The sequence below is a fragment of the Bidens hawaiensis genome, unplaced genomic scaffold (assembly GCF_021521415.1).
Source record: "Bidens hawaiensis isolate Kalapana, Puna unplaced genomic scaffold, B.hawaiensis_p1.1 tig00016838_1, whole genome shotgun sequence".
In the NCBI taxonomy this organism is placed as follows: Eukaryota; Viridiplantae; Streptophyta; class Magnoliopsida; order Asterales; family Asteraceae; genus Bidens; species Bidens hawaiensis.
In genome coordinates, this window is record NW_027492554.1 from 117,429 (window position 1) to 133,307 (window position 15,879).

The 15,879-nt window shown below is 44.3% G+C and overlaps 1 protein-coding gene across 1 annotated transcript; it reads right to left on the reverse strand.

Moving 5' to 3' along the window:
* Positions 1 to 12,566: 12,566 nt before the first annotated feature.
* Positions 12,567 to 15,019, reverse strand: LOC143552295 (putative protein phosphatase 2C 47). Its single transcript, XM_077042556.1, has 2 exons — positions 14,732 to 15,019; positions 12,567 to 13,640 (listed from the first exon to the last, which is right to left on the reverse strand). Exons 1-2 carry the CDS (start codon positions 14,846 to 14,848, stop codon positions 12,693 to 12,695), a joined length of 1,065 nt encoding a protein of 354 aa, XP_076898671.1. The 5' UTR covers positions 14,849 to 15,019; the 3' UTR covers positions 12,567 to 12,692.
* Between the last annotated feature and the right edge of the window lie 860 nt (positions 15,020 to 15,879).

The window sequence follows — 15,879 nt, forward strand, 5'->3', positions numbered from 1 at the left end:
TTAAAAGGTCCAATCAGGTGTCACAAAGTTGCCCAGTCGGGACTTTGCGGCACCAAACTTTATATAATAATTAGGGTTTCGTTAAATTATTATTAATTACTATTATGGGGTGTTTGGTACAGAGAATGGAAAAGGAGAGAAAATAGAAATGGAAATGGAATTGTAGAGAAAGAGGATTGGTATGGAGCATGAGAATCATTTCTCTTGTTTGGTACACGAGAAAATAAACAGAGAACTCTACCATACCTAACCCCACCTCCACCCAACCTGACACCACTCACCACCGCAGCCCCACCACTCACCACCACCAGCACCACCACCACAGCCCTTTCTTCAACCACAGCCCACCACCACCGGCTGCCGCAACCAAATCCCCTTCTTCAACCACAGTACACAAGAAATTAAAAAGATTCAAATTTTTGGAACATAAGATATAGAAAAAGGAGGCTCAGATCTGTCATCACTGTCTCTTTGGAGATTTTGTGGTGGTGGTTGTGGTGGCGATGATGATGATGATGATAATCAGAAGCCACCTGCGACCACCACCGATTTCCACCACCACTGTCACCCACCTGCAACCACAATCACTCGACCATCTGAAAACCCTAACCTACCACGAACCACCACTTGAAACCCTAATCTCCGTTCACCCGTACCACCTACAACCTACAACCGGTTACCATCTCTGTGTTCACCACTGCGAACGGCGGAGACGGGGTGGTGGTTGCAGACTTGGAGACGAGGTGGCGGCCGGAGACGAGGTGGTGGCCGGAGACGGGGTGGTGGTCGGAGACGAGGTGGTGGCCGGAGACGAGGTGGTGACATGCTATGAGGAGGCTGCTGAGAAATGGATTTCTCTTTGTTTTAAAGAGAAATGGAATTCTCTATTTTTAGATAAATAGAAAGAGAAATAGAAATGAAAAGTGGAAAACAAACAAAAGAAATATTTCTAATTCCATTTCTCCCCAATCAAATCCCTCTACCAAACACCCCCTTAGTTTATTTGATATTAAGTTCTAGAATTAATTCATCTTATAACCAATGTTTTAAAAACCGGTTCAAACCGATCGCTTAAATCGGAATTCACATAGCAGGCCGGTATTTTGCTTATAACATTACAACAAAAGTCAACGCATGGCTTTTTATATAAAGTTTTGAGGACATTTGTCAACTTATTATTAAGTTAGAGGTTAAGTGATAGAAAAAATATATCTTTGTAAAAGATAAAGTTTCTTGACTTTGTTTGTTTATTTTAGAGCATTCTCATTCCCTCCATTGAAATGCCCCCTATCCTTAAAATTTAGAAAAATCAGCCAATAATTCTCTTCATCCCCTTCCCTATCTTTATACCCCAACTCTAAAATATGGAAATATGCTACAATAACTCTTCATATATAAAAAGCTACTGTAGCACCCCATCTCAACAAAGTCAGTACTTTCACCCGCCCTCTCATTTCTTTCCCGCTCATATTTCTAGGGTTCATCTACCATCTTTAAGCAAATAGAAGAAATCGAAGCAAATAGAAGGCAATTTGAAGAGGTAGGTCCCAGCAGAGCCCAGTTGGACCCGCAACACTCACCTTAAACAGGGACGTCTGCGCAGAGACCAACTGGATCCGCAGGACCAACCATGCTCAGAGACGTGACGTCCTTACGCGCAGTACGCAAGCTGGTCCCGCAGGAAATGCCTCCCAATGGTGAAGGACTCCGCCTGTCCCCGCAGCCTCGGATACAAGCCATTAGGGAAGGCCACCCGCGCAGCATGGCTACACGCACAAGGCACTTAGCTCTCGATCATTCAGTGTCACCTGAAGGAATGAGCAAAGCCGGGAGCAATCCCGCACAGAGGCGGGAGGGGGAATACTCCCGCCCAAATAAGCCAGTCTGTATACTGAAGGATCTTTTACTGTACCTGACGAGGTATGGGCGAAAGATCTGATCAGGGATACGACAGCTCACTGATACAGTATGGCGAGCAGCATGCTCCTATACTGTGTCACTATTAGCCGCTGCCTACTCACCAACTCTTGTCATACCACGTACGTAGCCGGCAGTTGGTGGAAAGGGAATAGTATATAGCAGGCCTGGTCACTATCAGCCGCTGCCTACCCACCAATTACCAGCAGGGCACGTGCGTAGGCTACTGTTGATGAACAGGAACACTGTTGCAGCCGGCCATACCTCCTTGGAAACCTACCTTCGGCTATAAATACCCCAAATGGTATGATCATCTCAACACATTACATTATCTTATATCATCATAATATACCTGATATCTGCTCTAGCAATCTCTTAATATATTTTTATATTTAAAGAGCAATCTAGTCTGATTCTCACGCCGGAGGGTGGTCACAAGGAGGAACCCCCCCCTTCTCAGTGACGAGCTCACGGTGTCTGTTTTGCAGGTTATCAGAAGAACCATCTTCCAAGGGTCTAACCCCTCGTGGGAAACAGCTATCCAACCCCCAGGTTACCAGTAATCTGTCTGGGGTCCGGTTAGTGTTTCTTCATTGGCGCCATCCGTGCATAAAGCTAGAACTACAATTTTCTCCAGTTTTTTCAAACTTCTACAAAGATGGTTAGAGAAATTCCGGTAACCACAACCCCAGCTACTGGGGGAAATACCGGCAACAGTTTTTACGAACACTACCCCGGCTACCGAAGCCGGGGCAAGTGAAGTAAATTTTGCGAACACTACCCCACTTACCAAAGCTGGGGCAGGTGCAGTAAATGATCGACTACTGGGATCCACCGATACCCAGTTTGAGAAACGAAGACTCCCCCGCCAGACTCTCGATGAAGTTAAGGCATGGGCGGAGGCACGACAAAAGGAATTCCAGGCTGAGTTGGACGAACGCTTGCGTTCCGTGCAACAGGCCGACGAATTCGAATACTGGGAGGATGACTCGGAGGAATCCGACTCCGACGCGAACCCTCGCCATAGGGCAAAAGGGAAGCGTAAGGAAACGGAATCCCAACCGAAAAGACATTTTGGACAAGCCTTCAAACCAAAAAGCACAGGTGGAAGTCCACGAGACTTCTCCAAAACGTTCAGACCAAACGTTGCAAATGCAGGAACGTCCAAGTTTGCAAGGGACATTGCGGAAGCAATCGCCCCAAAGAGTGCCAAACAAATGCCTAACATAGGCACATATGACGGTTTATCTGATCCAGACGATCATTTGAACAGATTCATAGCGGGGGCAACCGTCAGCAATTGGACGGAACCCACGTGGTGCTACATGTTCCAAATGACGCTTGTTGGGGCTGCTAGAGCTTGGTTTGATCGTCTACCGGTCAACCACATCTACGACTGGGCAGACTTCCAACAGAAGTTTAGCCAACACTTCAGCTAGCAACGGAAGTATACCGAGGAGCAATGGACAATCCTCAAATGCATACGAGAGGAAGATGAATCTCTGCCAAACTTCATCACTCGCTTCAACTCAAAGAAGCTAAGTTTGGGCAATATCAGCGAAGATCTTGTTCGCGCTGCCTTCATCCAGGGCGCACATGACCCAGAGCTCATCCGCACCCTAACGGGTAAAGATGGCATGCCATCCACATGGGATGGCATCATGACAGCAGCAAAACGCTATGCGGAAACGGAGAAGCAACTGGGTAAAGATCTCCCACAGAGCACAAACCTCTACACCCAGAGGACGAGAGAGGACAACGTCCTCACCGCCCGACTAAATAAAAAAACGAAAGCTAGGCATTTGGCAGTCAAGGGTAAACTTTGACACCTCATCCAGCTTGCAACATCGGTTGGGCGGAAGGGATAATGTACAGTCACACCGAAACTCCAGATGGACGCCACTCACCAAAAGCGTCACTAAGATATTCGCCACTGAAGAGCTCCCATGGCCAAAGCCTCCAATAATCCGACATCGTCACGATGCTGATCGGAGCAAATACTGTGACTTCCACAAGACAAAAGGCCACAACACTGAAGAATGCATAGACGTAAAGGACATGGTCGAAGCATTTGTCAGGGATGGGACGCTCGCGCACCTCGTGGCTCAATAAAGGCTGAGCAGGCGGATGCGTGTAGAACCCCAGCTGGGGAAAACACGAATAAAAATTCCAGCTTCAATGTCGAAACTACATGCTGCGAAAAGAACGAGATCCCGAACCAGGTGCGTATCGGCTCGATGGCACTCCCATCCCAACAACATGGGAGTTCATTTACACAGTTTGCATGTAATCAATTCCAATTTGTAAAGAAAAGGCCAAGAGCCACTTCTAATGGAAATGATTCTCTTTAGAACATCGAAGCTGATGATTTTACGTTTATACTTTTATGAACACTAATATGTCGGTTTTCACCGCATAATTACGTGAAAAGTCGTTGCGTGGGGAAGGCGGCAAAATCCGCATAAACAAAAAAAAAACGACAAAACCTTCACGCAGGTCAGTTGAAGGGGAAAAGTTCAGCCATCCCAATAATGAAAGTGCCGGTCTATCCGCACGAATCATAACGAGGAAACTGAACAATAACCTATTAACAACCGCGCGTCGAACGGTTAAACTATGCAACACTGGTGACGGCATTCACATTACATGAAGTCGTTGCGTGGGAAGGCGGTCCTACCCGCACGAACCCAAAAACGTGACAAACCTTCACGCAGGTCAGTCATTGGTAAACATTGGCTATCCCACTAAATGAAAGTGCCGGTCTTAACCGCACAAATCATGAAAGGAAACCAAACCTATTGACGACCGTGCGTTGAACGGTTAATCTAAACTAAAAAAAAAGGATGAGAAAAACCTACACGCAGGTCAGATATGGGTAAAGTTTTGCCATCCTGCTAAGTGCAAGTGACGGTTCTACCCGCACAATCACGAAAGAGGAAGCAAGACTTCCTGTTATCAACCACGTTCAAAGGTTAACTTATCCTCAAAAGATGAGGAAAACCTACACGCAGGTCAGATATAGGTTTAAAGTTAAGCCATCCTACTAAGTGCAAGTGACGGTCCTATCCGCACAATCACGAAAGAGGAAGCGAAACTTTAATCCATTATCAACCACGTTCAAAGGTTAACTTATCCTAATGCCTTAGAAATTTCGAAGAAAGATAAGGAAAACCTACACGCAGGTCAGATGAAGGTTAAAGTTTAGCCATCCTACCAAGTGCAAGTGACGGTTCTACCCGCACAATCACGAAGGAGGAAACGAAACTTTAACCCATTATCAATCACGTTCAAAGGTTAACTTATTCTAAACACTTGGAAAATTGCTAATTTAAACTAAGTATGCAAGTCATAAGTTTATAAAGCAAGGAACCCAGAGAAGGAAATAACAATCTTAGCAAAAAGATTAATATTTCAATAATATATTACAAGAATGGCCGGGTAACTACCCGCCTAAAAGAATAAAACTATACAAGTCTATCTTAGCAATGGGAAGGGATCTTCAGGATCAAGCTTCAGGGCCGCTTCCACTTGGACCCGCTCTGTCAGAAGAACGGGGTGGTTCGAGGAACGCTTTGAGGACGGCTAACCCATCATCAGCAGCAGCTACTTCGTCCACCTTCTCCATCACTGGATGCGGGAAGGCGGCGTATTGGTTCACTGCTTGGTCATAAATGGCTTCGGTATCCACATCGAACAAAGGGAAGTTGGAAGGCGGGACGCCTTTCTCAACAAACCCTAGACCAAGCAGGAAGCCGGCCTTTTCCCCATCCTCATGAGAAGCGTCGAGGGCTGCGCTCATAGCATCATCATAAGAGGTCTCTGAAAAGACCCGACGCACAACCTACAAAGAAAATACAAGTATTAGAACCTTTTCTTACAAAAGAAAAGCGTGAAGATAAAGCTAAACATACCTGAGGCAACGCTTCTCGAAGAAGCCATTGGAGGGCAGCTTGAGCTTCGTTATGGGCGCGTTCGGCTTCGCTCTTGTTAAGTTTGGCAAGTAAAACTTCCTTTGCGGCAGCCTCTTCGACGCCCTTAAGCTTCCGCTCGGTGTGGTCAAGCACCCCCCTCTGGTCCAAGATTTCCTGGAGTTTCTTGGCATCTTCCATTGCCAAGGCATCATGAGCGCGTTGGAGAGCCTCTAATTTGGCCTTGAGCTCCTCATTCTCCACACGCAAAGGCTCAGCAACGGCTTCAGCCTTGGCAGCCCTCTCGGTTGCGTTTCGCGCAGTCTCCCTGGCCAGCCGAAGCTGTTCATTCACAGCTTGGGCAGCCTTGGAGCGGGCCTCGAGTCGCGCCTGAACTTCAACCTCGAGGGCCTTGAAGGCCTTCTCCTTGTCGGCGGCAGCGGCCGCCAGCTGTTGGTTCTCCTCCCGAAGAGCCCGCGTTTCAGATACTTCCTTTGCGCGAGCTGCTTTTAACTTGTCATTTTCACGACAAAGCAGCTCGACGCGTGGCTGCATCCGGGCCAGGAGAACCCGAAGCTCATTGGTTAGCCTACCCTCCTGGTAGCTAACCATGGCTTCCCCCAACGCACCATGAGGAGCAGCGTGGCGAGCCCAGTCCACGCACTCCACAGGAGTGCGAAGGGTTGTTCCTCGGCGGATGTTCCATCGTGGAACATACACTTCATTGGAATCCGACACTGCAAAAGAAACAAAGGCAGTAAGGAAAAGATGATAAAAAACATAAGGGAAAAAGAAAGGAACCCTACGCACCTGTAGGGTCAATGACAGGCCGATAGCCGCCAAACCCATCACCTGAACCTAAAGGAAATCCATCCAACAGGTCAGGCAGACGGGAAGGTGGCAAAGATCGGCGGGAAGCCCTGCGCGTACCTGATGGTCCGGCCGTCGGTGCTGGTGGCGCGGGCATGGTGGCAGCCGTTGTGGTCGCCGCCGTGGTCGCCGCCTCGTAGTCAGCAGCAGCAGTAACCGCCGGCTCTGTGAAGGATGCTGTAAAAATCGCACTCACGGCCGGCGGTGACGTCATCACGGCTGGAACAGTCTGCTCAGAGGGAGCAACTGAACCAGCGGAAGCAGGCGCAGGCACCTGGGTCGACGCCTCAGGTAGGCTGACCAAGCCGACCGTCATTGGCGGACGGGTACTCCTCTGCGCTTCACCTCGGAATGCGTCAACATCCACGCTTGCACAAAGAAGTGTTAGATAAATTTATAGTGATAAATCTACAAAGACAAATTATGATTGTACTTACGGGTTTTCTTACGCCTGAACGTACGGACGGGCGGGGAGGAACCCGATGGAGCCGGCCTCTTGGTACCGGTCACCGTCGTCTTCGTTGGTTCTCCGGAGGTAACGGTCGTAGCCTCCGGAGCAGTGGTCTTCTCACCACCGGGGTTCCCCGCCACCTCTTCACTATCTGACTCCGAGTCAGATAGAACCACCGGATCAGCTGTGGAGGCCTTCTCCTTCCCTTTACCGCCGGCAGCAGCCTTCTTCTTCCGCACCAACGGAGGAGCATCTGAGGATTCCTCAGAAGACAGGTCAGGAATTCCAGCAGCGGGTACAGCATTGAGAGATTGAGGAAAGAATATCGCCTTACCTGGCCGCCGGTGGCTCAGGATCTCGTGGCCCAGCGGATAGACCTCCACAAACCGATCCGCCGTTTGCTCCAGGATGGGCAACTCGCCCTCGTCCAGAGCACGAGTACCCACCCGCGCGGGACCGTCGGTTTCCCGCGGGTACAGAAGCGACTCCAAATTATTTCCCTCTGAAAGAAAAGAAACAGTTAGAAGACAAACTCGTATCAAAAAGAAAGACAAGACATACCATAGGGAATAGAGTTCAAACCGTATTCGAGAAGGATGGGAACCTGAGACGCATCCTTCCACACCCGGCTCATCCCTAACATGACCATCCCGGACTCCGCAAACCGGTAAACCGGAGATTGGACCCGGGATATCTTCGAAAACCATTCCGTCTCCTGGTAATTGGGGGCGTGAAGGCTCGGTATCGCTTGGCCATTTTTAAACTTCAAGGCAAGGGGGATGGCGCGGGCAGAAATGTAGAAGAATTCCTGCTTCCACGCGCGAAGACTGCGCTCGGTGTCGCAAATCTTCAGACCCTTAATACGGGTCGTCAGGGTGTACCACCCCTGGATGCACCTCCAGGTATAGAAGGTCATCAGGCGGTCCACATGGGGCTCGATGCCCAAAATCCGGCACACCCACTCAAAATGGCGAATCTTGGCGATCGCCATGGGGTGCAGCTCGGTCAAATGAACACCGTGCCTCTCAAGGACACGGTAAACAAATTTTGTCAATGGGAATCTAAGATTCCCATAGACAAAAAATGAAGCATAAACCCCGATCTTGCCTCTGGGGGCATCGTACACGGTCTGGTGGGATTCAGGAAACTCAGGCTCGAGATGATCGAGCATGAACTTCCTGACAACATACCGATACTGATCGCCGGGCAGAGCACACTGGCACTCGCCAGCAGTACCCCTGTCGTCAGCTATAGCTTCAGCATCACGAGAAGACATCTTGCAGAGGAAGAAGAGAACGATTTCGAGAGAATGCTCGATTGAATAAATGAGTATTCGCCGGAAATCGCCTTAAAGATGAAGAGAAGAGTGAAAAGTATGGATTACAAAGAACCCTCTCCCCCTTTATATAGTAATCGCAATTAATGCGGTGAATTTAATGCGGAGGAGAGAGAAATCGAATGTGCAATGAAACTAGGACACGTGGCAAAAAGCAAGCTGGCAACAGCTGTTGACAGGACGCGTGCCAGTAATTTCGCGGCCACGCGCCCGAAAAAACGCGCCCACGCGCCTGAAAAAGCGACTGGAATGACCATGTACTGTCACGTCACCATAACTTCCTGCACGTCCTGACACAGTCAGAAGAAACCGTCGCACGACGTTTCAGAGGTTTGGACTGTTCTTATCTTTTCACCAACTCTTCGAATTTCAAAATTCAAAATTCGAAAATATTAAAAAGTAAGCGGGAAAATACCCCTTACCCCTTGGCAAACAAGTAACCATAAGACGGATGCGGGTACAGTGTAAAGGCAAAACCCTTCACATACCTAGCACCCGCAGGGAATTGAAGCCAAGTAAACCTTGGCGAACAAGTAACCATAAGACGGATGCGGGTACAGTGTAAAGGCAAAACCCTTCACATACCTAGCACCCGCAGGGAATTGAAGCCAAATATTCCTCGGCAACCAAGTAACTATAAGACAGGTGCGGGTACAGTGTAAAGGCAAAACCCTTCACATACCTAGCACCCGCAGGGAATTGACGCCAGGAATACCTTGGAAGTAAAATAACCGTAAGACGAGCGCTGGTACAGTGTTAAGGCAAAACCCTTCACATACCTAGCGCTCCGCTGGGAATTGAAACCAGGAAGGATCTTCTGGGCAATGCTTGCGGAAACGGAAATAACATCCCCGCATAGCAGGAACGTCGAGAACTACGTTGTTTGAAGCTCCAGAATGGAATTGGTGGTTTTAACATAATTGATCACTATGTTCAAAACTACCAAAACCTCATGGAAAATCCATACAACTGGGACTCAATGCTCCTGACTTGCGAGGAGGTTACAGACCTACCCGCATCATACCCAAAGACCAAGCAGGAAACTCGGGAATTTCTGCAAAGTGACAAGGACTTCCGCGGGAGGAATCCCCATGGAAAACCTTAAAAAACCCTTTTCAAAACCCTTTGCTTAAGTCCAAAAGTTCACCTCACTTTATTAAACACGCATGAGAAGAACATTGGACTGGGGGGACTTGAAGAGGTAGGTCCCAGCAGAGCCCAGTTGGACCCGCAACACTCACCTTAAACAGGGACGTCTGCACAGAGACCAACTGGATCCGCAGGACCAACCATGCTCAGAGACGTGACGTCCTTACGCGCAGTACGCAAGCTGGTCCCGCAGGAAATGCCTCCCAATGGTGAAGGACTCCGCCTGTCCCCGCAGCCTCGGATACAAGCCATTAGGGAAGGCCACCCGCGCAGCATGGCTACACGCACAAGGCACTTAGCTCTCGATCATTCAGTGTCACCTGAAGGAATGAGCAAAGCCGGGAGCAATCCCGCACAGAGGCGGGAGGGGGAATACTCCCGCCCAAATAAGCCAGTCTGTATACTGAAGGATCTTTTACTGTACCTGACGAGGTATGGGCGAAAGATCTGATCAGGGATACGACAGCTCACTGATACAGTATGGCGAGCAGCATGCTCCTATACTGTGTCACTATTAGCCGCTGCCTACTCACCAACTCTTGTCATACCACGTACGTAGCCGGCAGTTGGTGGAAAGGGAATAGTATACAGCAGGCCTGGTCACTATCAGCCGCTGCCTACCCACCAACTACCAGCAGGGCACGTGCGTAGGCTACTGTTGATGAACAGGAACACTGTTGCAGCCGGCCATACCTCCTTGGAAACCTACCTTCAGCTATAAATACCCCAAATGGTATGATCATCTCAACACATTACATTATCTTATATCATCATAATATACCTGATATCTGCTCTAGCAATCTCTTAATATATTTTTATATTTAAAGAGCAATCTAGTCTGATTCTCACGCCGGAGGGTGGTCACAAGGAGGAACCCCCCCCCCCCCTTTTCAGTGACGAGCTCACGGTGTCTGTTTTGCAGGTTATCAGAAGAACCATCTTCCAAGGGTCTAACCCCTCGTGGGAAACAGCTATCCAACCCCCAGGTTACCAGTAATCTGTCTGGGGTCCGGTTAGTGTTTCTTCACAATTGATTCCCTTTGAAGAAAATCACCGGCCCTCTCTACTGTCTTCATTCCCTTTGAAGCACCAAAATCAAAGAGTTATTGTTTAAATCGAAGCAATTGTGTTCATCGATACAACCTGCAATAGGTACTTTTCTCTCTTTATCTCTCAATTTCGTTATGTTTTAAAAGGTATTTTAAGATCTATGTAAGAGTCTACAAAATATGCACAACATCAAATTTTTCTTGGATCTGCATATTTTTTTATTTTGGGTTATGGGTCATTTATTGTGGTGCCTTGTTTATAAAGATTTCTAAACGGGCCAGGTATCATAAAGGTTTCGTGTTTGATAAAGATGGGAAATGGATATTACAAGGATGGAAAGGTATGATATTGTATGCGAGTTCATGTTGGGTACTTGCTTAGAAGCTGAAATAGTCATGTTTTGTCATTGTGTTTGCATTGTTATTTTAATATCTTAGTTTCTTTAAAATTGTGATTAGATGTATAAATTATGTAGTTGGTTTTTTTTATGGTGTAGTTAAAGTTGTGTTCATGTGGTTTTTTTGGTTGTTGTTTGCCCTCTCCTGCACTAGTTTTTGAATGACTTTGACTGGGATCAGACGAGCACATACACATGTTTAATTATTATGACCTGTGTTATTTGGTAGGAACACAAAGGGGTTGCAGGTCATGACTCATGAACATGTGACATTCGGTACGGTAACCCATTCTAACCGAATAACATTAACGTATTCAATGGATTAGAGTGTTCCCCTGCTTGCACTATCCTCTTAATGAATATGTGGTGCAAGTTGAATTTGTATTAGTCTTACACAATTATTGATTATATTAGTTGATATGTGAATGATGGGATCGGAATTGGAGATGTCAAATGTTGTTTTAGTAATAATTTCTTCATCCACCACCTGATGTGTTTGTTGCATTTCAACTTTTTTTTATTTGTCGTTTGTTTTGCAGGTCATAAGCGGAGGTTCATAAATATTCGCTCACAAGTTTCAATCAGTGTTTGTTTTATGGTCTTATCAATTAGTTCTTGACATTCAAATGTATGATATTGAGTTCCCTGGAAATACATATACTATTCTGTTTAAATTATGTGAAATCAAAGTACTAATTTGTCCATTTTACTTAGATTTCCTTTGCTGCGAATTTGCAAACGGGTCAAAGTCAACATAATAAATGGAATTAGGGATGAGCAAATTCGGTACTACTACTGAATCAGTACTAAAGTTTCGACTTTCGGGATCGTTACGGTACCGGAACCGGTATTTCACGAATTTTTACCTTCGGTACCGGTATTATCCCGGTACCGTACCAGTACCGAACCGAATATTTCGATACCGGTACCAAGAATTCGCGATTTTCGGAATCGATATTTTTGGTACCGGTACAGTACCAAGCTCATCCCTAAATGGAACTCAGTTGAAGCGTTGTTCAATGAAGTGCTATTTTGGATGAAGTTAATTGGGACCTACGAAGAAATTTAAACGCATATCGATTATAATGTTTGGTTTAATATACTATATGAGTTCGAGCCGACTTTAGGCTTGCATAACGTTTAACGCAATTTTTCTGAAGGTTATTAGAATTATTTTAGACGAAAAGTATAATAAGACAAAATAGTCTTTAGTTAAAATTGTAAATGAATAGAAAGAGAAAAAATAATAAAAAAAGAATGTAGAGATAAATATAGAGGTTAGGATGTGTGGTGTTTTTTAAAATGAGAGGCATATTTTAAAAAGTAGTGAATTTTTGTTAGATTATGAGGTTAAAGATGGTGGATGGGATAAGAATGCTCTTATAACATATAAAAGGTTTCTCTTGATATCTGAATATTCCAGTAATACATTACATAAGCTGAATAAACTATAAATCAAAATAAACAATCTGACATGTTGGTAAAAAAAATCAATACATGCAAAACTGTTAACATTCTTTATAAACACTCAATGTGTCTTACAAAGTTTCTGTTACATCAAAAATATTCTAAATCCTTTCTCACTAATAAATGAATCCAAAAATATCACATCTCCTAAGTAACCACTTGATCAACATTTAAGGGTTTCCTCTTAAAAAGCCGAGAATTCGGAAACCGAGTCTGAGCAGCAGCAGCAGGAGCGGGTGAGGGTGACGAAAAGCAGACCACAATCGCCGTAAGATTATCAGTAGCATCCAGCCGTAAAGCCCTGTTGATGAGCTCGTTAGCACACCGTTGCGGGTCGTTATGCAGCCTTAGTTGACACCGAACGAGACCCACCGCTTCTTGGTTCGACATAACATCCCAAATCCCGTCACACGCAATAATCATAAACTCGTCATTATCGGTCAACACCATTTGTCTCACATCCGGTTCAGAAGTTAAAACCTTATCATTCTTCATGTGCCAGTCTCCAAGGGCTCGGGTCACGCCGAGTTGCCCGTTTAAGTACCCGTCTTGGTCGAAATAACCGCCTAACCGCTCACACCTTTCCTTTTCTTCGCAAGTCGACCCACGGTGGTCTTGAGTTAACTGTGTCGCAGACCCGTTTCTACATACCACCGCCCGAGAATCACCCGCATTGGCGGTGATCACATGTTTTCCCACGATCAGAACCGTTAAAGCTGTGGTCCCACAATCACATCTCACGCTGCATTCATCAGCAAGGGCTTCGTCCGCCTGTAAAAACGCCTTGTAATGAGACCGCTCCACTTGTTTCAAGAACAAATCGTTATCCAGAACGTTTTCTGGTAGATCAGAATCTTGAAAGAACAACCGCTCGGCGTGTTGTTTAACGTAAGATGAAGCTTCGGTCCCACCATGACCGTCGAATAGAGCATAGAAAGAGCTCGGTAGGTCCCACTTGTAAGCTTCGCCAAGATGCTTTGGCAGGTCGTCAATCGTGATATGTTGGTCTTCGTTTAACCTGCGCAGTCCGATGTCTGAGTGGCTTCCTGATTGGATACTAGTCGAACTCTTAACAACAGCAGAACCGCTAACAGCCTATAAAACAAATCAAACGCCGTCAGTAAACCGTCATCAATAACCGAACAACATATTTTAACTTGTTCCAACTAGTAATACATGCAGCATAGATATACAGAATATACAAAACATACATGATGCAAACTTAAAAGCTGAACCGAAAACCAAACTTTCGGTTTTATGATTTTTTAAAACTGTTAGGTTTCGGTTTTTTCGGTTTCTGGTTTTAGGTTTTGGTTTGGTTTTGGATGCGGTTTTTTCGGTTTTGCTAATCGAGCCTAAACTTTTTGTGCCAAAAAAAACTTGTCCCAAGATATTGAAATTGGGCATGATATTGTTTTTCTTTAAACTAATAATTGATAGAATATTGAATATTTACACCTCAAATATTAAAAGCTAATATAAGATACATTTATATCAAAATTGAAATTCAAAACTAAAAATACCAGTATTATTAATTATTAACCATTATGTAGAAATCAAATATATTTGTTATTAACCATATGTTAAAACTAATCAAATAGTTATCGGTAGATTTTGTTTTAGTGGTTACGGTTAAGATATTCTGGTTATTTCGATTTTTTTTGTTAGTTCGATTCGGTTCGGTTTTTTACGGTTAAGTTTCATGCTTTCGGTTTCGGTATTCTCAACAAATCAATATCGAACCTAAACGAAGATCATAAACTTAACCCAGGTATTTCCAGAATAATCCATAACCATATAAACCCTAATTAGCACAATTGATTCATAAACTCGAATTAACACAATCGATAAACATATAAACCCTAATAAACAAAACCCAGAAGCATCTAAACCCAAATCAACCGAATCAACCCATAAACCCTAATTCCCACAATCAACCCATCAATTGCAAAAACCAAAGCAAACCCAGATGAACAAACACCAAATCAAACAAAACCCAGAAGCATAAACCCCTAATCGACAAAACCCATAAGCATTTAAGCCCAAATCGACCCACAAACCCTAACTACACCAATTCTCTAATTCACACAATCAACACATCAATCGCAAAAAAAAAAAAGCAAACCCAGATGAATAAACACCAAATTAAACAAACCCAGATCAAAATTAGCAAAAAAAAAACTTACCAAATTATCAGCAGAATTAGACTCCGATGAAACGGCGGCGAGTTTTAGCAAACTGAAATTGAACTGATCACACATTATCTCTGTTGGTACGGCAATCATCTTCTGATCCAGAATCATAATAATCGAAAGTACGTAAGGATTATTTTCGTAAGCAATAGCAAGCAATTTGATGAAATTATTAAATTAGAGTTTGGTGTGTGTTGTGTGGTTATTTATATAGTTGATGGTGCGTGGAACTCAATCTAACTAATTTACGCGCTATTATTATTATTATTTGAATAATTTGAATTTGTGGTCAGTAATAAACCAAACTATTATCCAAACTATAGAGATTTTATTTTAAAATATCTATTTTTTTTATTATTGTATAAGTGTTGGAGTTAATCGTTAAATTTTATATTTTAAGGGATTAGTTTGAAAGTTTGTTTTATTCATTTAAGTTTACTTGTGGGTCAAGGAAACAATCCTAATTAGTATGAATTTGAGTCTGTTTTGTTTTAGTATTTAAAGGGTCATAGTTTATAATTTTTTTTAATTAATTCAAAGTTTGCTTTCTTGTTTACAAAACTTTCATGCAGTAGCTAGCCTCAAAAGTTAACACAAATTTACTTTTCATCTTTTTTTCTTGTTCGTAACAAGTTGAAGTTGTTTACTCTTGATCAAGGCTTTTGATATCCATTAATAAGTAGTATTATGATTTATGAGTAATATTATTTATTTTCTTACGTATTAATTAAGTATTAAATATTAAATAATTTTGATGATAAATTTCCCCATCTTGTTGTGGGGTTTGGTTTCGTTCCGAGGACTTGTGAGTTTAAGGTCGTTGAAATCGCTTATCGTTGTCCTCAATGGGAGGATGAATCCAACGCTGTGTTGGTTTATTCACTTAGTACCGGCTCATGGAAGAAAAAGGAAGATACAATCGCACCTTGTTATCTGACTAGGGAACATCTAGTAACGTATTTGTTAATGGCTTCGTGAATTGGTTATCTTTAAAAGAAGCCACTCGGGGTGACTCTCATGTTATCATGGCATTCGACTTGAACCATGAGAGGTTTCAAGTTGTTAAATTATCCAAGAATATTATTATTAATGCCCCTAACTATCATCAAATAAGCATGCATTCATATGGAGATGGGGAGGAT